The sequence below is a fragment of the Triturus cristatus genome, chromosome 8 (genome assembly GCF_964204655.1).
Source record: "Triturus cristatus chromosome 8, aTriCri1.1, whole genome shotgun sequence".
NCBI classification, from domain to species: Eukaryota; Metazoa; Chordata; class Amphibia; order Caudata; family Salamandridae; genus Triturus; species Triturus cristatus.
Window position 1 is genome coordinate 922,881,556 of NC_140591.1, and position 27,299 is coordinate 922,908,854.

At 47.3% G+C, this 27,299-nt stretch overlaps 1 protein-coding gene across 2 annotated transcripts in view; it reads left to right on the forward strand.

The window, feature by feature from the left end:
- LOC146805265 (von Willebrand factor A domain-containing protein 5A-like) overlaps positions 1-27,299 on the forward strand; it is a 671,080-nt gene that overhangs the window by 492,021 nt on the left and 151,760 nt on the right. For both annotated transcript variants that reach the window (XM_085622439.1, XM_085622440.1), the window contains exons 13-15: positions 18,690-18,793; positions 18,909-19,117; positions 19,876-19,995. In XM_085622439.1, coding sequence (XP_085478565.1) covers positions 18,690-18,793; positions 18,909-19,117; positions 19,876-19,995 — 433 coding nt within the window. The remainder of the gene's footprint in view (positions 1-18,689; positions 18,794-18,908; positions 19,118-19,875; positions 19,996-27,299) is intronic.

Below are 27,299 nucleotides of genomic sequence, written 5' to 3' on the forward strand. Positions count from 1 at the left end.
GGGTGGCCGAAATTTTAACAAAAAAACAGGCCCCCCACCCACTAATGGGGATAGTTTAAATGAGGTTCTGCCTAACAATGCTACAATCAAAATAGATCCAGAACAAATAGATTGTCTGATTGGCATTTTGGAGGCCAAAATCACCAAGATAGTTGTACCCTTAGTAGTCAAAATTGACATGTTATCTGCGGAAATTGAAAGATTACGAAACCTTCTGGGACCCCGTAGTGACATAACTGCAATTGTTAGCACTGCCGTAAGGGGCCCGAGGGAAAAAAACGAGCCATATAAGCCCCTTAAGGAAGGACCTAGTTTAGTAGAACCAGCAGATGCTGTGCCCCTGACAACTGTGAATAAAACTCCATCTTTAGAAACATGCCCAGGGAGTAAGAGGGGGTCGGCCGAAGTAAGGTCCAGTCGCACGGTTAGTGCACAACCAGACTTACTTCCTGAATGTGCCCCATTTGTGGCAGTATTGACTAATGTTCCACCTCTAATAGAGGGTGGTTTGCTAAACAAGCCAGAATCCCACGAATCTCTAAAGAATAAAACTGTCTCGTGGCTAAATAAAGAGTGTGGGTTCCCCGTTGAGTTATCACGTCAGATATTAACCACCAGGAGAGTCTCATGGATAGGGCGATCACATAAGAATATTAAGGGGGACTGTGTCATCATAAATTTTAGTAGCCCATTTCTAGTTAATAATGCCCTGTTAAGAGCGTCCTCGCTGCCACATACTGATCAGGGTATCACACTTCGCTCACTGGGATATTTCTATAGACATCTTACAAAGCAGCCCATTAATGACTTGCGCAGGGACAGAGAAATTGGTTCTGAAGGGTGTATTGCCCATGGGGTTGCCACATTCAATCGTTATAAACCCCTGAGTGACCTAGACTCAAACGATTGACTTGACTATGGCCGGGACCATCTTACACCTGCTATAGAAGCTCCCACATTGACTATGGAGGAGGAACACGGGTCAAATGAAAACTCAGTGTGCCCTAGGGAGGGTGGTACCCTAAATGTTACGAATACAGAGGGGGATGCCCATGGCGGCACCACTGATGCTTTGGTGGGAGTGTCGGCCCTACGTCTAGGTACGAGGGTCCTCAGTTGGAATATCGCTGGGCTGAGTAGTAAAGCAAATGATCCACAGTGGAGGAACTGTTTAACAGACTGTGAAATCATTGGGTTACAAGAGACCTGGGACACGGAGAACACCTTTTTGTTGGATGGGTATGCGACTTTCTGGTCGGCTGCAGTGGTCTCCTCCATGGGGAGGGCAAAGGGCGGACTTTTAACCCTTATTTCATTAAAACTTGAAGGGATCTATACTAAAGTGGAGACAGGTTCGCCATATTGCCTTGCAGTGGAAATTAAAACTAACTCAATTGGGAATTGGCTTATTGTAAACTTTTATAATTCTTTTGTTAAGAGTTAGCCTAACGAACATTTAGTCAGTCTACATGATTTTTTGGAAATGTATAATGTTAATAGTACGAATCATTATTCGGTTATTTTGCTTGGTGATTTTAATGTTCATTGTTGTATAGGTAATTGTTTTGTTTGGGACAGTTTAGGCCCACCAAACCAAGAAAATATTCATTTTGAACACACCCCGCAGGGAATGTATTTAGAAGATCTGATCGTAAGCAACGATTTGATCTACCCCACCAAATATACAGGAGATATCCCAACCTATAAAGGAAGAGGTCTGGGGTCCACTATTGATTATATCTTTGTGAGTGTAAACTTAGCAAGTAGGGTGAGTCAGTATAATGTTAGCTGGACCACTTATGGTGATCACAACCCTGTGCAGGTGACTTTGTCAGATGATTTAAGGAAAAAAGTAATTCCCATCCTGACTGCTGGAATCCTTGATATATGGCCCACCGATCAAATGCGTCGCCTGAAATGGTGCCGTGTGGTACCGAAGGACTTCAAGGAAAATCTGATGGGAAAGGTTGGGGATGATATGTCCACTTGCTTGAAAGATGGCATCATAGGGGATGAGGTCTTAGTAGCCTACGGCAGAATCTGCACCCAGGTCGATAGTGACCTTAAAAAAGTATGGAAGGGGCAACCCAGAAACGGGGAAAAATGGTTTGATCATAATTGCTCAATAGCCCAACGGAAGTTGATGGTAGCGCTGAAAGCCGTGCCGCCTGACAAAGCGGAAATTGCTGTCCTCAGGAATGTATACAAAAAGGCACAAAGTAAGCGAAAAATTGAAATTAGGGAGGAAGCCTGGAATGAGCTTTTATCAATAGATGTAATTAAGAATAGTGCTAAATTCTGGACTGTGGTTAAAAAGCCTTTTTTCCAGGATAAAAGTAACAGTGAGCTTGACTGTGGTATCCAGGAAAAAAAATGGCACAGTCATTTTAAACAGGTGTATGATGGAAATGGGATGTTGGAAGGCCCAATTTTAAATATGGAGAAATATTCTTTGACCTTCACAGAACTAGAAGTTACACATGCCATTATGCAAATGACAAGTAATAAGGCTCCGGGACCTGATGGAGTCCCGGCAGACCTTTTTAAATCAGACGTAAAAACCTGGTCTAAGATCTTATTCAATGTTTTTGTTAATGCCTGTCAGATGGGTCTGCCCTCTACTTGGGCACGATCGGTTATTATACCCATATATAAAAAGGGCAACAGAGGTGACCCGAGTTGCTACTGCCCGATATCCCTAATAGATTCTTCTGTGAAAGTATTGGGTAGGGTGGTCCTTGGCCAACTGATTGGCTGGCTTGAGGAATCTGGAACACTCTCTATGGCCCAGTACGGCTTCAGAAAAGGGATGGGTACTATAGATCAATGCCTGAACTTGCAACTACTAATAGGTAAATATACGGTGGCTAAGAATGGAGCATTATTGGTAGCTTTTATGGACCTGTCCTCGGCCTTTGACCGTGTAAACAGGTCAAAATTGTGGTCCTTGCTCCTAACCTATGGAGTAGACAAAAACATCGTCTATTTCTTAGCCGACCTGCATAGGGATTTATCTGCAACGGTTAGGTATGATCAACAGGGCAATTGTACGGAAGATATACCTATATCTAATGGAGTCAGACAGGGGTGCATTTTGGCACCCCTGCTTTTCACACTATACATTAATAACCTAGACAATGCCCTAATTGCTTCATGTAAAGATATTCCGCGTGCAGGGAAATGCCTGATTCCCGCACTTTTATATGCGGATGACGCCGCCCTACTTGCAAGAACGGCAGTGGGTCTCCAATTATTGTTACTCTTTTTCGGGTTTTATGAAGGCATTGGATCTAAGCGTACATTTTTCAAAATCGCATGTAATGGCCATTGGACAAAAATCTTTAAAGGCTAAAACCTTTAACTGTGAGGGGCATATACTAACTAGGGTGTCGTCATTCCCATACCTGGGCGTACTTTTTGACGACCAAGGATCCTGGGTAACCCAAATTACAGCGAAAAAAATTGTATTAACCAGAGCAACTCTGCCCGTATTGGGTTTTGCCAGAAAGCTAGGAGCTAGGCCAATGAAGGCCCTTATCCAAATATACAGAGCCAAATGTATCTCTCTAGCCATGTATGGGGCCGAGTTATGGGGCATAAAGAATGTAAAGAACATACAGATTGTTGAAGATAGGTTTTTAAAGAACCTCCTATCTGTCCCGAAAACAACTGCCAATTACAATACCTATCAGGAGCTTGGAATTGGCTTTGTGGAAGATTCTATTGCTGTGGCACCATTACTGAAATGGATAGGCATTTGGTTAAATCCTGACTTACTGCTTAACCGTATCATCATGAAAGATTGTATGTCACTTGACCATGGGTTGTGTATACCCTGGCTTAAATACATCCAGAGACTGGCAATAAAGTTGGGCCGCCCAGAATTATATCACTCACCAGAAGTTCTAGTGAAGGGCTGATATAAAATGGTGCAAGGAAATGTATTTGCGTATAGCCACCATGGATAGGGAAGAGAGTGAGTTGTTAAAGGTAACACTAAGGGCTCACCAGCTATGTAAAACAACACCATCCATGGAACCATATTTAGGATACGTCACAAATAATAACCATCGTTTTTTATTGACTAGATTTAGACTTAACCATTTGCATCTACTCTTCGGAGAACAGAAAGGATGGAAAAGGGTAGAGGATCTTGGCCCTTGTACTTGTGATAATTTCTCACAACAAGATATCATACATTTCCTTTTTTTCGGTGAACACCTCATTGATATCAGGAAACGTTTTATACTCCCTATCTTAAAAAACAAAGGCTTTGTGCAGGTGAGACCTGCCCTTCTCTACCTCCAAATGCTAACTGACGTTTGGGAAACTTTTAACATTGCTAATTTTTTATCAGCAGCTATTAGAATTTTGAGGAAATGAATTTAAAATTACATTATGTATATCCTCTTTTTATTGTGTTTAAAATGGAATCGTTTTTATTTTTCCTATTGAATGTTTTTATAGGTTTTTAGGAGCTATGATTGCGCAAAATGAATTACGTACCTTCAACTGTTTTTATATATTATGTTTCGTAGTATGCTTTTATGGTTTGCATTTAAACCGAATAAAGATTTTGACTGACTGAGTCTGCAGCAAACACATGCATACTCATTCCCACTGCCTTGCTAAACATTGCTATTGTTGTTATTGTGTTACTACTGTGACGTGTTGCTCTGTCCTTATTTCATTGTATTTTGTTATTTTCTGTTCTTATATTTGATGTTTTGTGATGTTATTGTGGTTGTATTGGGGGGATTGTGATATTGGTGTTATGTTTTGGACTGTGTGTTGTTGTGGTATTGTAATATAGAGATACTGTGATTTGTTTTTCTGCCATACCTCAACCACAATCTGCCTGTGGTGTGGTGTTGTAGTACAGCGTGGGGGACACAGAATACTGATAGAGGTGGTAGAGCAGCGGTAGGGGTCATTTGCTGCTATGACTTTGTCATTCAGGGGTAAAGGGGATAGCACCGTGAGGGATGATCATGTGCTGCTGTTAGATGATAGTGCCTTTGTGGTAATAGTGTAATGTAGTGGTGGGAGGTGGTAGCACAGTGGTGTGAGTGGGACCTTTGTTCTCTTAGTAGTGAGACCACACTGCTCGGTGTGGTGGATGAACTCATGACATTGTGAGGTGTGGTGGCGTTGGTGGGTTGATTGTGTGGTGTTGTGTGCGGGGGTGGTTCCTGGTGGTATTTTAGCTGGTATGTTATTGATTGATGTGTGTAGTACAGACATCACATTGCGGTGGTAGTTCAGTGTATGGGGTGGTAGTGCACAGGTGTGGAATAGAGTGGATGCAGATGGCAATTTATGTGCTAAGTGTGATGATGGTGAGATCATTTCAGGTGAGAATGGGAAGGGCAGTATAGCAGTGGTATGTGGCAGTGTGAGGGTGCTGCGTGGTAGAGTCCTACTGTGAGGTGTTTCTCTAGTAGTGGCAGCTAGCAGTGTAGTGATGGGATGGTGGTGTGCGGTTGAGAGGGGTGGAGAGAGGAGGCCATGTGCTGTAGTGTTGGGATGATAGTATGATGATGATGGTGGGCTGGTAGTGTGGCAGTTTGAGGTGAAAGTGTGGGGCACTGGGTTGTAGTGCTGTCTCATGCTGGAATGCCTCACTGAGGTTGGCAGTCCTGTGGAGTGCAGTATGAAATGGAATAAGCCTGAAAGATATTGTGATGATTGATATTAGCCTTGAGGTGTAAAATAGGTCTGATAATGCGACCGCAGCTACTGTGTCAATTTGAAGATCAGTGCATGCGTGATTGCATCATGCACGTTCATCATTACACATGCAAACCTACAGAATGACGCAGGCGTCATTTTTTAGGTCGAGCCTGAGCAGTGCATGCGCTGCTCTGCGAGGCATGCTGTATTAGAGTATGGATTTGAAGCTCCGCCCACTCCCTGCCCATATCTTTCATTGATTTTTGTCATTGTGCTTTGTAAATGCTGGCTTCTGATTTGTTAGTAGGCTTGTTAGTCCCCCCCTTATTACTACCTTGTCTTCATTTGTAACCTCCCATGAGGAATGGCCATTTTACTTGTTGTTGCACAGGATGCTTTATTTAGTCTGTTAGCACTATTTTCTTTAATGAGTTTGTCCTACTGCAGGCACGGCATGCTGTCCTGCAACATTCAGCGTGCAATGCGCTCTTTCACTTTCCAAACAGCTCGGGACAATGTCGGCTGCTTCTTTGCAATGCAATCAGTCTCGCATTAACGAGAGTTTGAGCTATTGGAATTTAAAATGACAATGCCTTTTATTTATGTGGTAATTTTCAAAACAGATCAAAGGCATTGCCATTTACAATGCCTAACTTAAACTCTCACAAATGCGAGACCTATTACATTGCAAATGCTTGTCTGACATGCTGTTGGTGGTTCTAGGACTTTAGCACTGCTGTCCAGTGTAAAGTGCGTGTACTCTCTGTGGTAACCATGGTAAGATTGGTCTACACCTGTTTGGCTTATTTAATTTACCTGTCAGTCCCTTTTTAAGTGGTCTCTCATATACCCGGGGCTGGTAAATTAAATGCTACTGGTGGGAAGCAGCGCTGATGGCGCCACCCACCAAAGTAGCCTTTCAAACCTGTCTCAGGCCTCTGCCATTGCAGGGCCTATGCGTGCAGTGTTACTGCCGCTGTAACGTGGCACCTAAAGTGTGTGCCCTGTCTGTGACCCCCCTTTTACTACATGTCAGGCACCCCTAAGGTAGGCCCTAGCTAGCCCTATGGGCAGGGTGAATTGTAGGTAAAAGGTAGGACATGCACCTTAAGTGTGTGACATGTCCTGGTAGTGACAAACAGCCATTTTGGGTTCTCACTGCTGTGAGCCTGCCCTCTCATAGGAATGCATTGGTGATTCCCTAATAAGTGTTTCAGTGGTAATTCCTGATATGAGAGGAGCAGCATGGTCAAGTTTGGTATGTTTGGAATACTGATAAATGCTACGCAATGGTGTACGCAGATTTATTATCGCTAATTTAGAAATTCCACTTCTAGAAGTTGGCATTTCTGTGTGCTATGTGTCTGCCTGCCTGATGTGGATTGCATGTCTGGCTTTGGAGTGACAGGGGCTGGTGACGTGTGTGTGTGGCTCCAGGGAGGGAAGGGTGAGTCAGCGCTAGGCTGAATGGGAGATCTGCATTTGGAGTAGTGGGAGGATTAGTCCCCTGACTCTGAATAGGTCTGTGCCTGTCTGGGTGAATGCTGGCTCTGCCCCCCTGTGGTGTGTCTGATCACCGAGCCCCCACCTGACAAAGGGGAAGAGGAGACTTGTCAACAAAGTGCTACAAAACCCCCAGAACCAGCTCAGGCTGGTTCCCCCAAGCCCTGTGCCAGGGCAGAAAAAGCAAATGGTGTATAAATATTGGGGCTGTGACCCCATGAAGGTTGTGGTTTCCCTGTGCTTAGGAGGGACGTGCTGCTGCTGGGCCCCAGGAGGAACTGCCACGAGGGACTGCCTCCCTGCTGGAGGGCCCTGTGAGGTGGCCTGCCTGGGCCCAGCCTGTGCCCTGAACATTTTGGGGGCATAGCGCCCTGTGAGCGCTATAGCTTTTATTCCAAGAAGGAATCCTGGTGCTCTGCCGAGCTGCATTCCGAGTGAACCCTGGCGTGGGGATTCCTCCACCTTGATGCATCAGAAGTGGGAGCTCACCCCACAATGGTGACGCTCGAGCGGGAGCCCACCCCACATGGATGCTTCATTAATAGCGGGAGCCGACCCCGCGTTTGTGCTTCTTTAAAGCGGGAGCCCACCCCGCATTTTTGTGCTCCTTTAAAGCGAGAGCCTACACCGCATTGATACCCTAGAAGCGGGAGCCCACACCGCATTGATGCCTTAGTGGAAGGAGCCGCCGTTGTGAGCCCAAGAGTGGGCACGTGTTATTCACAGCCGCGACCAGGAAGTCAGACGCCAGTGCCTGGTTGTGGGCAGAGTTGCAGCCGGAAGAGTGGTGTCGAAAGGAGGACGGGAGCCTACGGCAAGACGTCGACTATTGGTGGGCGGGAGTCTACCCCGCATTCCAGGGCGTTTCGGGCGCAAAGAAGTGAGGAGAGGCCCATGAGTAGGGGCTGCGGAGGCACACTATCGGTGCATAAACCCTGCTGAAGCCGATAGGAAGCCTGGTGAGGGGTGTGGCTGCACCCACGAGAGGAGAGGCATGACCGGAAGCTACCTAGGTGACCGGTACGGAAGAGTGAAGCCGTGCCGAGAGACCGGAGAAGGCTGAGAACAGCTCTAAAGAGCCCCGGAGAGTGGGGGCTGAGACGTGAGCTGTAGGCGGGTTGGTCGAGGCACATTGTCGGTGCCTGGAGCAGTGTTGGTGCTCCCGAGGCACGTGTAGTACCAGTGCCTTACTGATCTTCACAGCTGCGCCGTAGTTGCGGGCAGCTGCAACGTTTGGGCACGTTGATGATAGGAGTCCCGGGGTGGGACTCCAGAGGCACCATTGGTGCCAGTGCTCATTTTTTGCCACATCTGCACCGCGAGAGAGAGCGGGCAGTTGCAACGATGGGGGCATATTATTTTTAGTGCCAGGAAGGGGTGAGTTGCACCCCACGCCACCCAGTGCATTTGCGCATTGGCAGCTATGCCCTGTCTTTCTGGACATAGGGTATTGGAGCCCCAGTGAAAAGCCAGTTGGCCTGAGGTCATTTCAGTGTTTAGGCCAAATGTCATTCTGTGTTTTAGGCTAAGGTGATTTATGCCCAGGGTGTTCATGCTTCTGGTGTTTAGGATAATGTGTGTATGCTGGGGATTTATTGCCTAATGTGGTTTATTCCTAATATGTTTTATGCCTAAGGTGATGCAGACATAATGCATTTGTCGCCCATGCTAATGCTGAGTACAGTCTTCTGCCAGTACTTACTGGTTATGTTTTACATTTGCTACTAGTACTGTCTAAAGGTTCTGACAGTGGCCGATTGGCCCTGTCCTGTGTATATAGTCCCCTGTAAATATTGCCTAGGGCCAGTTGGCACAGTGTATATTGTTTGATTATGATTAGGGCTCCCGGTTTTCCGTTTAAACTGATTTTTACATATAAATACAGACGGAAAACTATTTTTCCGTTGTCTGTATTTATATTTAGAAACTGCAAAATACTAGTAAATTTTGCAGCGCTGCCGTGCTTCTGCCCAGAGTTGCCACACCCCTGTTCTTTTTCTTGCTGCCCCAGCCCTTGGGAGGGAGGGGTGGGGGGGAGCAGACCACAAACCAGAATCTGTAAAAGGCCGCTTTATTGAAACAGGTGCACATAACAATATAATACCTCGGCAACAGCCTACAAAACTAAACCTCACTAATCAACCATTTACCTAACCCTGGACCCCGCCCCTGCCCCTAAAATTTCCTTGAATCCGCCCCCACTTGTACATTACAACATTACTAACAATACAAAGCAATGCATCAATGTATTACCCTATAAATTCAACCCATCCATTAAACAACCTCCCCTGCCTGCCTCTTTACAACTGTCAATCACCCAACCTGTGCAACCGAACTAAAAATTAACCTGCCTACCCTTTCCCTGTCGATAACCCAACTTCAAAAATGATCAACAAACCTCTGCCAACCCTGGCAAACTTCCAATAACCCCCGCACAGCACCTGTTCCAAGCGACAGTACATATCCAAAACCCTGCTCACCTGTCCCAACAAAAGCCGCCAAAGAATAATTACCAAAGAGGGGGAAGAACAAACACGAAGAAAGAAAACGAGGGAGGGAGGGCAGAAACTACACTACGCTAAAGCTCCCAGCCACCAGGTCACCAAACCTAAAATGGTGGCCGGGAGCAGGAGCCCAAAGAATTTATGTTTGGGCTATAAATAAAAATAGCCCAAATCAAATTGGCGGCATGAAGCCCCCCCCCCCCCCCCCTCAAGCCCCCCTTGGGAGGGAGGGGTGGGGGGAGCAGACCACAAACCAGTATCTGTGTGTAAAAGTCCGCTTTATTGAAACAGTTGCACATAACAATATAATACCTCGGCAACAGCCTTACAAAACTAAACCTCATTAATCAACCATTTACCTAACCCCGGACCCCGCCCCGCCCTTAAAATGTCCTTGAACCCACCCCCACCCGTACATTACAAACAATACAAAGCAATGCATCAACGTATAACCCTATAATTTCAACCCATCCGTTAAACAACCTCCCCTGCCTGCCTCTTTACAACTGTCAATCACCCAACCTGTGCAACCGAACTAAAAATTAACATGCCTACCCTTTCCCTGTCGATAACCCAACTTCAAAAATGATCAACAAACCTCTGCCAACCCTGGCAAACTTCCAATAACCCCCGCCACCCAGAAAGAAAGAGGGGGGGGAGAAAAAACTACCCCCCCCCCCCCCACTTTCGTCCCCCAAGTAGGCCAGCTGTTCACAAACTTAAACGGAATGCATCAGGGCGTTCAAACATCTCAACAGCACCTCCCTGATCTCCAGTAAATAAAGGTCCATACCAAGCCTAGATAAATGCACTCCATCATGTCTAAAAAATTCCACTGCCTCAAAACGTATCTCCTTTTGTGTCACCCTTCCAAAACCTAAACTATGACAAAATCTGGAAATTTCAGTGTTCACCTTCCTCCGCGCCCTGTCAATGGCCCTTGGTTTCAAAGCACCCCTCCAAACTCTGCGCGGAACCAACTCAGTCCACAAAACGTGGCACCCAGACCATTGTTCCCTTAAAAGTGACAAGTCCCTCTTCATTGCCCTCAACAGGACCACACCCTTCACTCTGCAAAGACCGTTCTCGCCAAGGTGAATCAACAAAACATCCGGGCACTGGCCCCTCAACATCCATTTATTCAGACAGGGTATCAACTCCTTCCAAAGCATCCCTCCCTTACCCTTCCAGACAATTTTAAACAGACGCTCATTGAAACCCAACATCGCCCCAAAATAAGATCGGCACGCCTGGACCTGTGCCCATTTGATGAACGAATGCCCCACTATCCAAATAGTCAATTCCTTCGCTTGGGGCCCAGCCACCAAACCTGTAATGAGAAAAAATAGAATGAGACTCACAAAAAAGAGGATGGCGCATGCGCCTCCTCCGCATTCCTTCTCACATAGCGTTGAAAACAGTCTGACGACCAGTGCCCCAGCCGCATTATTCCCCCCTCCGAGACCAACCCCTGTTGTGTGCCTCTGTTGCTGCCCCTATCCAGAAAGAATGCGTCCCGTAATGCGCCTCATCCATCGCAATACTTTGCAAAGCCTCCCGCAACACCTTACGCAACTGGTAATCCGTCACCCTGGTCCGTCCCTTTGTAATGCTGAAAAACTAAGTCGTCCCCAGAACCTCCTGACAACGTCCCCCAATGGCGGGCCCAATGTAGCGGGCATGTAGACACTGGGACAGATGCTTCCAACCAGACCACTTCATCTAGACTTCTTTGATCCGTTTTAGAACTGGCCAGCCAAATATGTATCCCCCTCTCCTCGACAAACACATCTTGCCAACGAACGCCCCTTTTCACCTTGTTGCCTAGGAGCTCGGAGACTCTAAACGCCCTAAAAAACATCCACACCATTAGAGTTGAGAACAAATATGCCTCAAAACCGTCCCTGCAGACTGCAGATAACGCTTCCAGTAACCGGGCCAGCGTCTGCCAAGAAAGGAGGCTGCGGGACATACGCTCCCCTCCCTGCTCCCTAGCCCAACCCTCCAGCATCCTCCTCCCCACTTCCCCTGCGGAAGGGGTGTAACCCCAAAGGAGTTTCCCCATGAAAGCAATTCCCGCCAATTTCCCGGCGATGGTCACCCAAGAAAGGCCTCTCTCAATGAGGTCTAGAATAAACTGAATCACATCCTCGGACCGCCGCCAGACCTCCTCCCGCCTACAGGCTCCAGATGCTAAGAAATCCCTCCAAGCCAACTGATACGCTGCCCATGTAGCTAATGACAAAGAACCTACCACCAGTGGTAGCACCCTACGTTGCCTACATACCAAAGATGCTCCGGCATTGGGGTCGGTGTCCTGTTCCCCTCCTTGGCCAGCGCACAGAATCTCCCCCTCTGTGAACGAGACAAAGCATCGGCTATGTCATTGTCCACACCAGGTATGTGCAATGCCCTGAAAGCAATGTCATGTCTGAGGCAACCTAGCACAAAAACCCGCAGCAACTTCAGAATCTGCTCATCCCTTGCGGACTGCCTGTTGATGATCTCCACCACTGCCATGTTATCCACTCGAAACAAGACTCTCTTATTTGCCAACTCCTCACCCCACAGTGTCAGTGCTACCAGTAACGGGAAGAGCTCCATAAAGGCTATGCTCCTCCCCCATCCCTCCATTGTGGGGGCCATTTCTCAGCACACCACCTGCCCTGCCAGTATAGGCCAAAACCGTCCCTGCCTGCTGCATCAGAAAAAATGTGTACGTCCCACTGGGCATCTTCCTCCATGGCCAAAGCACTCCATTGAAAGCATGTAGAAAAACAGACCACATACGCAAATCCTCCTTCACCCCTGCCGACAGGCGGACATGGTGGTAAGGCAAATGATGTCCTGCCAGTGCCCGCCCCAACCACCTACAAAAAATCATCCCCCGCCCTGACCACCCTGCAGGCAAAGTTAAGATGACCTAGTAACACCTGAATGTCCTTTACTGTCACTTTCTGCTTCAACAACATTCTCTCCAGCAACTCCAACATTTTCACTTTTTTATCATCTGGCAAGCGAGCCTGCATTGCCACCGAATCAATTTCAATCCCCAGAAAAGACAGAGCCGTACAGGGTCCCATTTGCTTCTCAGGTGCCTGCGGCACCCCCAGTTCCTCCATGAGGTCATGGAAAGAGTCCAGAGCTGCATGGCACTCAGTGGAGCCCGGGGAACCGACAAAGAAGTCGTCCAAGTAGTACGTCACCAATGTGTGACCTGTGTGCTGTGTAAAATACCACTTCAAGAAAGTGCTGAAACATTCAAATACAGCACACGACATAGAGCTACCCATCGGTAATGCTTTGTCCACGTACCATTTACCTTCAAAATGGATACCCAGAAGATCCCAATCATCTGGACAGACTGAAAGCAACCGAAATGCCGACTTTATGTCGCATTTTGCCATCTCTGCAGTTGAAACTGAGGCCGCCTCCTCATCAATATAATCATTAACGGAAGACCCCTCTGGCCATGATAGATGTTGAATTAATCGGTATTGACCGTCCTCTTTTTTGGGCACAACCCCGATCGGCGAGAGAATTAGGTTTTCCGTTGGCCAATCATCAAAGGGGCCCGCCATTCTCCATTCACGCACCTCTTTGTGCAATTTATCCTGCACTACCAATCTGTGTTCTGCACCTGATTTCAGGTTATCCGCCCACCGTCTCTGCCGTGGCCCCTGGTAGCCCAAATGCAACCCCCACTGAAACCCCTCCATAAGCACCTGTTTTGCCCCCGGATCCCCATACCCCTGCAGGCCCTCCACCAGCTTGGCTAACCTAACTGGCGTAGGATCCTTTGGGCCCAGTACCCTGAGGTCCCTTACCCCCCCTATTGCTCTGGTATTGCTAAGAGGGGCCGGAGGTGCTGGCACCTGACTGCTGCCCTTACTGGCCTCCCTGTGGTTTGGCGCCCCAACAGTTAACAAGAGGATGGCACTTTCCACACTTTGAGCACTCATGCCGAAACTTGCAGTACTCCCTTGTGCATAGGCCTTTATTAAAGTCGCAGCACGCTCCAATCCCAGTTTGTGTCGTGGCCGCACCTCCCACCCCTCCCCGGGTGGGTCGCCCCTGAAAGGGCCGGTATACCAAAGGCAAACCGCTAGCTGAGAAAATGGTCTTACCCCCTATCGCTGCTCCCATCGTATGCTGTCATAAATCAGTGTCCAACTCTCCCTACTTTGCCTCGGGGTCCCAAGACATACGGGCCCGGAACTCCTTGTCATATTGAGCCTTTGCGTAACCACCTCCTGTGATCTGTGCCTTTCCAATTACATCCATGTACCTAAAGATGGCCACGCAGCGTTCGAGAAACTTTTCGCAGTAAACGCTGGCGTAAATCAAAAACGCAGCCGTCCAATTCTCTATAGTTAACGGCACTTTAGGCCGCTTGGCCAACTCATATTCCTCCTCCTTAGAGCCCTCCTTAGACCTTACTTCTCTGTGTAGAAGCTTCAGCATTTCAACGTATTCTCCATCCAAATACGCTCTTTTGTTGCCAGCATTAGATGAGCACCTAAAGGCTTTGTCACTCCCATATATGGCAATTTCTTGATTTTCAACTCCTTACTCTCCAAAGGCTCCTTACCCCCGTCTGTATTTGTCCCGCTCTCTACTTTGGTGCCCTGCGTTATTCCCCCGTCTCCCGTTCCTACCCGCGTATCCTTAACATATTTTCCTCTGTGTAGTCTCCCTTCAATCACTCCCCCACCCCCCTCCCCCCCGTCCCTACAGACACCCTTTTCGGTTTGGCCTGTGTACTACTAGTCTCACCTGGCTCTAAGGATGGTGCCCGGACGGACACCGACCGCTGTGCTACGGTCTCTGTGTGATCCACCGTTCGAGGAGCCCTCCCCGCGGGCCGTGCGCACTCCTAGAATCCGACACCGATGCCCTTCTGTGCGGCGCCGCCTCCTGCAAAATACTAGAAGACACATGAGAGGGCCCCCCTACTCCGCATCCAGCAATTCCCCTTCCTCTGGGCTATCCTCATCATAATCCAACACAATAGGCTCCTCCACCTGGAGCGCATCAGTAGCAAAATACACACCACGGGCCTTACCGGACCCAGCATGCCCTACACTGGCCCTAACGGCCCCGGTATGCACTCCTTGCGGGGGAGCCGACTGTACACGCCGATACTCCCCCATGCGTTGACCTGTCTGAAATTCCAACTTCGCTGGCATGGCAGACCACCTTGCTCTGCTTGACGTTGGGGCCAGTGAGGCCGCACTGGACATTCGTGCGCTGGCTGCGACGGGATCCCTCGCCGGTACGGAATGCGCCGTGCAAGGCTCCACCCACCCTTTACCTCGGTGTAATTGGGCTGCTCCCCGCCCTACCGATTCCGCAGCGCTGCGACGCTCCTTGCCCTGTAAAGAAAAAGTTTGGAATGATGTGCTGGGTCCCTCACTTCTGCACGCTGCGCCTGCCCTCTGCCAGCAAATGCCCCGGTCGACCCCCTCTTACCTAGAACGGACTGCTCTGACCTTCCCCCCCATACCAAGGGTGGAGAATCCCCCCCTTCCTCCTCCCCACTCCACTCCAGCATGGGCTGCACCACAGTGGAAGCGGGGCCCAAACCCCTGCACCCTCCCACTTTTGCTCCTCTGCTTCCTAGCTCCACCCGGGGACCCCCCATGTCACCATCCCCTGACTGTAACCCCACCGGCCTACACACCTCCAACCCTCCCTTAAAAGGGGGCTGAAGGTCCAGCTGTTCCCCGCTACCACGGCCCGCACCCCATCCAACCAAGAAGGAAAAATATCCAGACCCTCCCAAGCCGGGCTCCCTCTGCCAGCTCCAGATCGCACGGCACCTCAGAATCGAGACCCAAAAAATTGCCCCCGGCCCCATCCCCCCATGCCAGGTCCCACGTCCCCAGGTTGGAGGTGCCAGTCGCACTCCAGACAAAATGGGGGGGCCTGCCCTGTCAGCCACTGCTCCCTGACTGGAAAACACCCTTTGGAGATTCTCCCCCCTCCCACCTGAGCCCATTCACCATCCCCCCTAGAACTCCCCCCCTCACGGACCAAGACCCCCCCTCACCGAGCATGGAGGTGAAAAAAGGAGAGGACTACCTGCATTCCCCACAGTGCCTGACTCCAACTCCCCCACAAAAAAAGTACCCTCACATTGCCCCGTTCGTGGAGGGGGGGCCCCACTCCCTTTCCCTCCTCCGAGAAAGGAGCGAGTAGATTCGGGCTTGCCCTACCGCCCGCCTCCTCACCGCTCGTAAAGCCTGCGGGGAAACCCCTCGCCTCCCCGCCCACCTCCCAGCTGCTTCGCCCCTCCCTTACTGACGATCGCACAACACTCTGGCCCAAAGGCGAACCGCCGTCTCCCGCATCATAAGACACCCGCACGGCTGACAGGGAGGCAGCGCGCCTCTTGCCGCCCCGCCTCGCTTTCCCATCCCAGCGGGCGCAGAGCCGGCCCGTTCAACCGGCTCTGAAGCCCGTGATGCCTCCTGCAGCTTCTCAGCTGGCTCCACACGCTTCGCCACAGATTCCCCCTCCAACCGCGCCACACCGCTAGCTGGTCCGGCACCCTCCCCGCTCCCGGTCCGCCCAACAGAAGCCGGGGCCACCTTCCTACCACGTGGGCGGCCCCGTTCACTCACCGGGGAGATGCACCGTCGTTTGGGCGAGGTGCAGGCGGCCGCTGCAACGCCTGCAGAAGCTTGCCGCGCAGGGCGCGCTGCCCCTGGGCCCACGACGAGGTCCATCCTGCCAGCCTCGCTCAGCAGACGGACGGCCTCCAGCACCCGATAATCTTCCATGACACACGATAGGGTGCTCAAATAAGAATACAAATGCCCAAGACACTGCCTACCACCTGACTAACTAAGTACAGAACCACACAAAAATTGCAAAAACCACACTACGCTAAAGCTCCCAGCCACCAGGTCACCAAACCTAAAATGGTGGCTGGGAGCAGGAGCCCAAAGAATTTGTTTGGGCTATGTTTGGGCTATAAATAAAAATAGCCCAAATCAAAATGGTGGCATGAAGCCCATCCCCGCCCCTCCCAAACTGCCCGTGGGGGTGAGGGACTCCCTGCGGTCGTCTCCTCAGCCCCCCCCGCCCACCCCCAAGCCTCCCTTCTTTTGAATTCGTCGTCTCCAGGGCTCCGCCGCTCGCCCATCGCCATTTCACAAGGTAAGTGTATTTCTGTGGCCTCAGGGGACAGATTAATGGCGGCCTCACAGCGACCCAGGACACTAACCCTTGAATGCCGCTCCTGACACTGTCTGTGCTGCTGCAGCCTCAGACTCTGGCCCCCCACGCCGTATGTACCAGCAGCACCAGGGGAGTTCGTATCGTTTTTTTGTTTAGAACAGCAATTAACGTTCATTGATGTGACGGATTAGGATAACTGCAGCTCAGGGATTGTGCATTGTATTCTGTGAGCTGTGCTTTCAAATAGTCAAGATGATGCAACTAATAGTTGTGTTCATCTGGCCCTTAAAATAACGCTCAGTCCACATCCTGCCTGTTTTGTTCACCATTACTACCTGATTATTAACGCGCATGGCTATTAATGCTTCCTCAGACACTGGGCGTCCAGAGTTTGGGAAATGCACAGGGTCGCTTTGCCATGGAAATACCAGATAGCAGGATTAAGAAAAGACAATTCCATGACCTTTAATTCACCAGAGTGAACTAATGATCGGATGTTTCCGAGGGGAGGTGCTGGTTGATATTTTTAGAGCTTTTGTTCTGTTCGTTAAAAGTCCAAAGGCCTTGTTTGGTGGTATATTGGTTGTGTAACACACCTGTGATCCGACACTTCGTGTGGGATATCGTCCCACCAAAATGGGGCTTAAAAGCTCGAAATTACATCAGTAAATAGTAAACAACATTGAACGCTGGTTGCCACCGGCAGTACTTTTGTCTTTTTAAATGTCAGACAATTTGCCCACAGAAGAAGGGAATGCATGGGCACCACTGTACAAGGTTTTCGAAAGGCAAAGGGTAGCCATAGCCAGATGGTTGCAGTGCAAGCTTCAGTAACACAGACAAAACAAATGCAGCAGCGCTTTTACCCTCAAACCCCCCAAACTTCCCTCTTTCATTTAATCAAATGGCGAATTATATTCACTGTTTGAAGCCATGTCTGAAGTGTATAAATGATTGAATATTTGGATGGTCAGTTCATCCATTGTGAATACACAGTTGACAAACCCTCATCTCTTGTGTCCGTGTACAAGCAGTTGCACATGTGTTTTTTGGGAAAGAAATAAATGTGGAAAAATACGAGCTGTAGCATCGGTTTCTTGCTTGTGGCAAAAATAAATGCGGATAAATACAGAAAAAAAGCCCAAAAAATAAATATGGATAAATACAGACGGAAATGGTAAAAAAATAAATACCATAAAACCGGGAGCCCTAATTATGATCTAATGTGTTTTGGATAATACAAAGGCTATCTTTTGTGGTGTGCCTAGTGTGTTGCTGCTGTGTGAGTGTGTTGCGCAAACGCTTTACACATTGCCTAGTGGATAAGCCTGACTGCTCGTGCCAAGCTACCAAGGGGGTGAGCAGGGGTTATCTTCAGCGTGTAACTCCCTTGCCCTGACTAGAGTGCTGGTTTCTGCCTGGCTTAGGCGCATGCCCTAGCCAACCAGAAATCCCATTTCTAACATTGACCTTCTGAAGAAATAACTGGATCCATTATACAAGGCTCGTTTCAGTTTTCTGGATTGTTTGATAACGTTTCCTAAGATAACTTTAGGACTTATTTTGCCAATTAGGTTCTGCTGTGTTGTCATTTAGTGACCTGGTAAGAGCGTTTAAAACTTATTTAAAAAAAATAATAAAATGTATCCATTTCTCCTGTCGTTCTGCTGTCCCTCTCGCTTACTTCCTTGTTACTAAACCAGGTGAATCCGCTCTACCAAATATCTCCTGCCCACATCCTCTTTGATCTTTTCATCCCACTTCACCAATTGTTTTCCACCCCTTTCTCCATGTGTAGCTCAATTCTCTTTTCTTTCTGTGTAGAGTGATGATGTGACAGATGCTGAGGTGTCCCTTAATTACACATTTAAGGATGAGATCTTCAAGAACACGCTACAGTTCCCTCTTCAAACAAAGAACGATAGCAGGTGATCCCTCAGTCATCCAAATCATACCCACGTATTAGTGAATGCTGTGGCTTTCACTTCTGTGTGATGTTTTGCCTCTTTGGCCAATAAAGTAATTATGTATGTTTCACTCCAGACTCACAATTCACCGACTGGCAGCAAAGAATATACTAAGGGACATAGATCAACGAGATGAGAGTGCCTCTGAAGAAGTGAAGAAGAAAATCCTGGAGACCAGTCTTCAGTCTGGAGTTGTTTCGTCTCTTACTGCTTTTATTGCTGTCAATAAGGACCTAAAACAACCCATCCAGGGTCCCTTGACACAAAGAAACATCCCAGTGCCGTGTAAGGAGGAGTCTGGGGCATGCAGTTGGTTTTCAAGCAGGGTGGTTTTGTGGGTGGGAGCATGATTTTCATTATAAATGTGGATGGGTTTGCATGCCGTCAAGTGAGTACGGATGAGAGATAGCAGAGGAGGATGGCAAGTTTAGGGTGCTGTTGAAGCAGATGTCTGGGTGAGTGTAAGAGTATTGATGGGTTTTTGGTAGAGAAAGGCTTCCATGACATGAGGTACGTAGCTGCTGTTCAGTTGCAGACTGGTACATACATTAGGCAGCTGTTTAAGAGGAAAGCATACGTTTTGCACATATTTTCAGCCTTTCACCAGTCCCAGTACCTTCTTGAAATGCTCGTGGTCTCCTTTTCATCCCACATTAACCGTATCCAGTAGCCACCTGGATCATTTTACCCATTCTCTGCTAGGAATCGCAATCCTTTTTTTTTTTTTATCTATGTCTGACTTCAGCGGAGCATGTGTGCTAAGAGTTTTCAGGGGAAGCTATAGGTATAGGGACTTCAAAGGAGGATTATCTATTCTGCTAATTTCTCCCGAAGGTGACCCACCTCGAAAGCCATGCCTGTGAGATGAGATCAAAGCCAGATGGCTCATCTCTTCAACAGGAGGCCATAGGTGATCAGAAACTCTTTATTCACCCTACTCGTCAACCATACCCATAGTCCCCTAAAAGGCATGAAAAAGTAAAAAAGAAAATCGTGTTTTGTGCGAAGCTTTACTTAAGTGTCATTCTCTTTGCTGTTTTCAGATATCCAGTCAATGATGCCACGGTTTCAAATGTCAGGCTTTCCAGTAGCGATGTGCTGTTCTGCGATGCCGCCTATGCCAAAGATGGCATACGACACTGGTTTTATGGCATGTAATCTAGGTAATACGAAAGATTTTTTGTCTCTTGCTTCTGTAGAACTGCATATCGTCAGGGGTTTAACGCGTTTCTGTTACTTTTTCTCTTGATGCTTTGGCGGAGCAAAAATGACAACTAAAAGGCTGCAAGCATAAATGCAGTTGATTTGCGTGTGCTTTACATGTCCCCGGCCTCCCCCTCCCCACCCATCACTTAAAATCAACTTGAGGTGTAGGAGACAAGTGGCTTTCTGTCTTCATAGTAAACCGCAAGAGCTCTTCATTGTTGCATTACTACACATGCCTCTGGATTGTGCTATTACTACTACACGGTTTAAATAGGCAACCTTTGAAACCATTAATGGCTACACAGTCTGTATGCAGAACTATGGACTAGTGTCTTTTTAATACTATAATAAACTAACACTTGCCGACGCTTTTTTCTTACTAACACTCCAGTGCTTCTAATGTCTCTCTCTAATAGCACAGGAGAATGTCAAATTCTCAGTAAGTGCTTGGAAGTCTGGATGAAAGCCTCTGTTATACAGTCAGCTTATTTATCTCACAGGTTTTCTCACTGTAACATAAGCAGCATATTTAACATAGGAGTCCTCTTATATAATGTTACTGCAACTGACTCTGAAGCACTTTCATTAACACACAGGCAGTCTTAAGTCTCTTAGGCATTCTCTTCACTGCTATAGCAAGTGTATTTCACATTTAAGCATTGTCAGTCTCTAACATTGCCTCCAACACTCGGATAGTCTGACTTTTTTGCAACTATTCCTAGAGACCGCGAAGAGCATACCAAGAGCATACCAGAGTCTTCACACTGCAAAGAGCATACCAAGAGCATACCAGAGTCTTCACACCGCGAAGAGCATACCAAAGTCTTCACACCGCGAAGAGCATACCAAGAGCATACCAGAGTCTTCACACCGCGAAGAGCATACCAAGAGCATACCAGAGTCTTCACACTGCAAAGAGCATACCAAGAGCATACCAGAGTCTTCACACTGCAAAGAGCATACCAAGAGCATACCAGAGTCTTCACACTGCAAAGAGCATACCAGAGTCTTCACACTGCAAAGAGCATACCAAGAGCATACCAGAGTCTTCACACCGCGAAGAGCATACCAAGAGTATACCACAGTCTTCACACTGGGAAGAGCATACCAAGAGCATACCACAGTCTTCACACTGCCAAGAGCATACCAAGAGCATACCAGAGTCTTCACACTGCAAAGAGCATACCAAGAGCATACCAGAGTCTTCACACTGGGAAGAGCATACCAAGAGCATACCAGAGTCTTCACACTGGGAAGAGCATACCAAGAGCATACCAGAGTCTTCACACTGCAAAGAGCATACCAAGAGCATACCAGAGTCTTCACACTGCAAAGAGCATACCAGAGTCTTCACACTGCAAAGAGCATACCAAGAGCATACCAGAATCTTCACACTGGCAAGAGCATACCAAGAGCATACCAGAGTCTTCACACTGGGAAGAGCATACCAAGAGCATACCACAGTCTTCACACTGCAAAGAGCATACCAAGAGCATACCAGAGTCTTCACACTGCAAAGAGCATACCAAGAGCATACCAGAGTCTTCACGTGTTTGGAGGAGGGAGGAGTGTGCCACTTGCAGAATATAACAACTCATTGTTGGACATCGTGCTGAGCTCATGGCTTGGTGCCTCCCGCTTGGATTCTTCTGGCGTGTACACATGGTTGCAGTCACCACAAGAGGTGTACCAGGAACAATTTGGGGCCCAGAACATGAAGTGCGGTGGTGGGACTGCATAATTCAGGGTGGCGTAAAATGATGCCATACTTAAATGACTTACTCGTTTTTCAGTCTTTGACATGCTCTCAGACCATATGTCACGAAGGATTTGATTTGACAGACCTAGGCTTTCGGTACTCAAACTAATGCATTCAGGAAGCTGTAGGTCTGGTTCAGACCATTGGATCCAATTGAACTCCTACTCCTGAACAAATGATTTGTAAAGACAAGGACCAGAACAAGATAATTCCGTCCTTGGTGATGCTCCGGCCCATTTTAGTATCCGTCAATTATCTACTAGAACCCACTCTGGTCGGATGGAACTATTTACTTGCCCAATAGCGTGGAGGGACTGAACACAATTATCAAAGAATGCTGTCCGCAATTTGTCATAATCAAGGACTCGAGACTTAATCTCTTGGCTCTCTGGCTTTTATTATCAGCATAAAGATTTGAAGATACAGACTCCTCAATACGAGGCACAACAAGTACATAGGCACTAACACAAATGCTACTCTACGAAGAATCCGCATACGACTAAAAATAACTAAAAGCACAATTTCTAAAAGCATGAGGTAGAAAACTACCAAGCCAATGTCGATATTAGGGACACTGGACCATACCATCTCTGTCCCTACTCTGTACTAGATGTCATCCCTACTTAGCAATCCCTTGAGACCCTCAAATCGAGAGAAAAGGTGTCAGAGTGAAACTTCCTAAGAAGTCTTCACTTAGAGAGCTTGATCTAAAATTGCCCCCTCTAGCTCCTCGCCTAACTCTTCTCTGCTCTGGGCTGCTCTGCTCTGCTCTGCCTCCACCCTCGGGGCGCTTTCCCTAATACAGAACCCCAAATCCCAGAACACGCCCTTTTGCACCTCCTCTTCAGCCGGGTCGTCTTTCAGTAAATTTCCATAGAGCGCTGTCCAGTTCCATCGTCCATCAGGTTGGCCTTGAGTCCCAGACACCGTCCGCACTAGGAGTTACGATTGGCACATTCCAATGCACTCCCATGTCTGGCTTTAACTACATAAGTCAATTCGTGAACAAAGAACTTCTCTACTAACGAGCAACTGTCCTTGCACCTGGAATGAGATCATGGAATGCAGACATACTTCACATCTTTTAACTTTGCAATTTACTACAGCCTAAAACCTCTACTAGAATAAATCCTCTTGGCCTATTGCCCTCGGCTAACATAAGAAAATACCAGGCCTTTCTCCTCAACGATATATGTGAATTCTGGCCACTACTTCGGTTACACAAGCATGTCTAAATCACACTATTGACATTTACGTCTTTCTTTTCTTGTATGTTTAAGCTAAACAGTCTACAATCACGTATTCTAGGCTACACATTTTAACATCGCCTGGAGTTTATATACCAAGCTCTTATGCATTTCTCTAATACATTCACAATATGCTTGTACATAGCTAACACTTCTATTTAAATCGATATAGGTTATACAATTCTTAATACACTACACACAAAATACCTGAGTTCACATTTGATTATATGCGGGTGCCAACTAACCGTGAATATGACGCACCCCTACAATTTTCAACCTTTTAAGCGCTACATCAGTGACAAGGCGTCATCTGGTAACCTGGTACTCGTAGAATGAAAATGCTGAACTCTAGATACACCCTGCTCACAGAGTCCGTGTATAATATTCCGTTTATCACAGTTAATGAGTGCAGGGAGAGTCATGACTCGCAAGGGGTGAAGCTTTGAGGGGGTCATGATACCACTCCCCTTTCTCAAGAATAGTAATACACCGCTTATTAGAGACTATGCATCCCCATACGTAGTTTATGCCATGCTATTTTTCGTTCATGTGCACTGCATTTGTTTTTGTATAAAAGTGATGTAACCAGAACCAGGATACAAGGAATTTAATTTGTGCAGTATGTTAAAAGGGAGAGGTGTGGCGCAGCGGCCAGGCCGGCTGACTCCAGAGCACAGGGCTCACGGTTCGATCCCCGGCTCTGGCGGCAGCTCAGCCCAGCCGCATGTGACGCGGCAGCTCAGCCCAGCCGCATGTGACTTTGGGCCATAGCTCGCTTAATCTCCCCGCTGACTCCAGAGCACAGGGCTCTTGGTTCGATCCCCGACTCCTGCGGCAGCTCAGCCCAGCCGCATGTGACTTTGGGCCATAGCTCGCTTAATCTCCCCGCTGACTCCAGAGCACAAGGTTTACGGTTCGATCCCTGGCGGCAGCTCAGCCCAGCCGTGTGTGACTTTGGGCAATAACTCGCTTAATCTCCCCGCTGACTCCAGAGCACAGGGCTCACGGTTCGATCCCCGGCTCCGGCGGCAGCTCAGCCCAGCCCAGCCGCATGTGACTTTGGGCAGTAGCTCGCTTAATCTCCCCGAGGACCGCAGCACCTTTAGGGGTGACTAGTAAGCGCTTTACAAATACCAGGTTAATTAGTTTAGTTATTTAAAATCACACTGAACATGCCTTGTGACTGTTAGTAGAGTTGACCCTCCGAGTGAAACCTATGCAGCATGCAATCTTTAAGGCTGTAAACAATGTCCTTCCCATGTCATGTCTCGTGCACTACTATTGATCACATGCTATCTACACCCCGGTCATTTAGAGTTGTGCTTATACCATTACAAGTAGTGGTTTGTGAAAGCTAAATAATTTGTTTTCACAAAAGTACGCCAATACAAGGAAAATTGCATAGAACTATATGTAATTACGTGAAATGCAAACTCAGCTCTTAGTGATATATTTTAGCTAAAAATGCATTGTTGCATCCATTTTGGATGTGAGAATGGATTTTGCGCCAAAAAATAGAGCCACAAATACAAGTGGTGCAATAATAGTCACTCACGTTCTGGTCATTCGTGTTGTTCCCTCTCTAACTTTCCTACGAGCATGATGTAATTACACAGTGTGACGTAATGGCATTGTGGGTGCGCAAAAACCCTAGGAAATCTCATTTCGGTGGCACGCCCAGATGTTGGGAGGATCGGGATGGTGGTAACTGCAAATCATGAAACAATTTGTCCCAAGAGGCAAGTTCAAACAGCATTTCAAAATGCAGTCAATAAGAAAGGTACTGACCAAAAAAAATGAGTTCTACAGCAGAATTTAGAAAAATTATGACGTTTTGTTAAATAATTAAAGTACAATACAGTAATTAGAAAAATGCAAATGCATAAAGTACATAGAAATCATTTGCCATGAAGGCTCTCAGTAATGGAAAATACAAAATAATTGCCAAAATCAGAAATAGACTACGTTTTAAATGCGCAGAAAATAATGCGCAGAAAAACCATACAGCATCCCTCGATGCATAGGAAAGGTCTTCTGGCTCCCCTGCAAATTCAAGGATTTATATAGAGTTTTCTTACATAGAAAAGATAAAAACAGAAAAGTCAACATAGTATGAATATTGCTTCAACTAATAATAATTTCACATTCTGGATCATCACTCAGCCGTATTACCTTAACTCTAACCCACTTCATGAATATTCTGACCTAATGTCCGCAGAGGTGCCAGAACAAACTAGCTACTTAACAGAAAGATTTGTGAATACATTCAGTACAGTGTGCTAGCAGGAAGATCCATGGAGATAGTTGCAAAGGTTTTCTTCCAGACAGTTAGCCAGTTCTTTGAGAACAATATTGTCATACAAAATAAACAGTGCACTTTTGCTGCATATAGTGCCAGAAGGGGAATATAAACAGAGACTGAACATCATGATACAACATTGATCTTACATGATAAATGGCGTTGGGGCCTAACTGAGGCCTAGTTATTGTAATCCAGAAAGAACACGCTAAAATACATCATAAAGACTTTGTTTTGATTGCAACAACTCCATATCAATGCACATATATAAATTAAAATGCTATGCAGCCAGTATTAATGTGCAATTTTGCTCAAATATTCAATGCTCAGTCAGCATAGTGGTTTAATTTTGGGAATAGCGCATAACAAGCATTGCCTGACATTGCTAAAATTCTGTAAATTACACTAGCATAATTAACATTTTACCAAGGCCTAATTGCAAGCTGTTTTTGTTTGGAAACAACAAAGCCATACCTCCCCTGCATTCCGTAGTGCATCAGGACACCGACTTCACCCCAGATGCTACAAGTGGTTCAGTGTTAGCAGCATCTCAAGAAACCTTTCAGTGCTGGAGGAATCAGAAACTTTAACAGTGGCATTGAGCACACCTTTTCAACCCCGATCACTTTGAGATCATGCTTAATAGCCTTAAAGTTTAAGGGCAAAGTATCAAAAATATTCACTTTACATTTTGCCCCACTTGAAATAGCAAGTTTCAGTGGTCTGACGAGGACGAGGTCTGCAACTGCTGCCTACCGAGGGATCACGATGAAAGCACCTGTTCGTGTAGCGCTTTCTATTGCAAAAGACCACCAGGCACTACCCAGACCGAAGGAGAGTGCACAGTGCAGTCCTGACGTGCCAGGACTGTACTCAGTCTACATCTGACATGAAGGTGACCAGTTCAGATGAAATCGGTGCTTTCCCCATTCCAAACCAAAGGAGAGCTGACCCAGCACCACAACCATCCACACCATAGTCCATCCATTCAGATTAGGATGGTCCTTCGCCGCAGACACACTGTCTTCACATGGCAGAGCCAGAGGAACGACATCTGGCATGACTGCTGGGTGGATGCCAACGAGGATCCATCGCTAGAGCTGTGCCCTGTGAAGGGTCCTCCGCGCGCACAGGTCTAGTGAGGGGTGAAGCACAGCACACAACCCTACGGCATGTGAAGAGGAGGAGGAAGGCGTCATCAAAGAAAAGCTAAGACTAGGAGGAGCAACCAGTACTTAATCTGTGTAAAAATAATGCTGAGTTCTCGGCAGAGAGTGTTAAGCACTCAGTGACAGTCTGGGTAGTTACACAGTAGGTGGAGAGGAAAATGCAAACCCTCTCTCCAAGACCCCTTGTTCACTTGAGGACCCCCCTTCACTGTTGGTGCACGCCACAAGGGAAAAGGTGCTCATTTAGGCACTGGGGAGACCACATCCCCTGACAAGGAAGGTAAGAAAGTTGATACCGCAGGAAAGTGAATAGTGCTGGGGGTGGGAATGCAGTGGTGCAATGTCTGTTCCTGGGCACAGTTTACAAGCTGATAGGCACCACTAGAAAGAGCTGGAAGAACTATTGCAAAGTCTCCCTGATTTGCTTTGGAAGAGGGCAGAGGAGAATATAGAGGAGAGCAAAATAATTTCCAATGCTAAAAAATATAATAAAGGACACCTATACAGCCAAAACCATGGATGTCCTCCAACACCAAAAGTTTAGTCTAATTACCCAGTTGTGGGCCTGCAGCACAATTACTCTCTTCTATTAGCGATGTTGATTCACTTCCACAAAAAGCTACTGCTGCACCCATTCTTGTTCAGATAGCATCGAGGTCGGTTACTACACCCCAATTTTAGATCACTCAACCTGGTGATTTTTTTTTTTTGTATCTCCCTGAAGAATGAATCGAATTTCTGAAAGAAGCTAGAAAACCTAGTACATGTAAATGTATAGGTATTTATA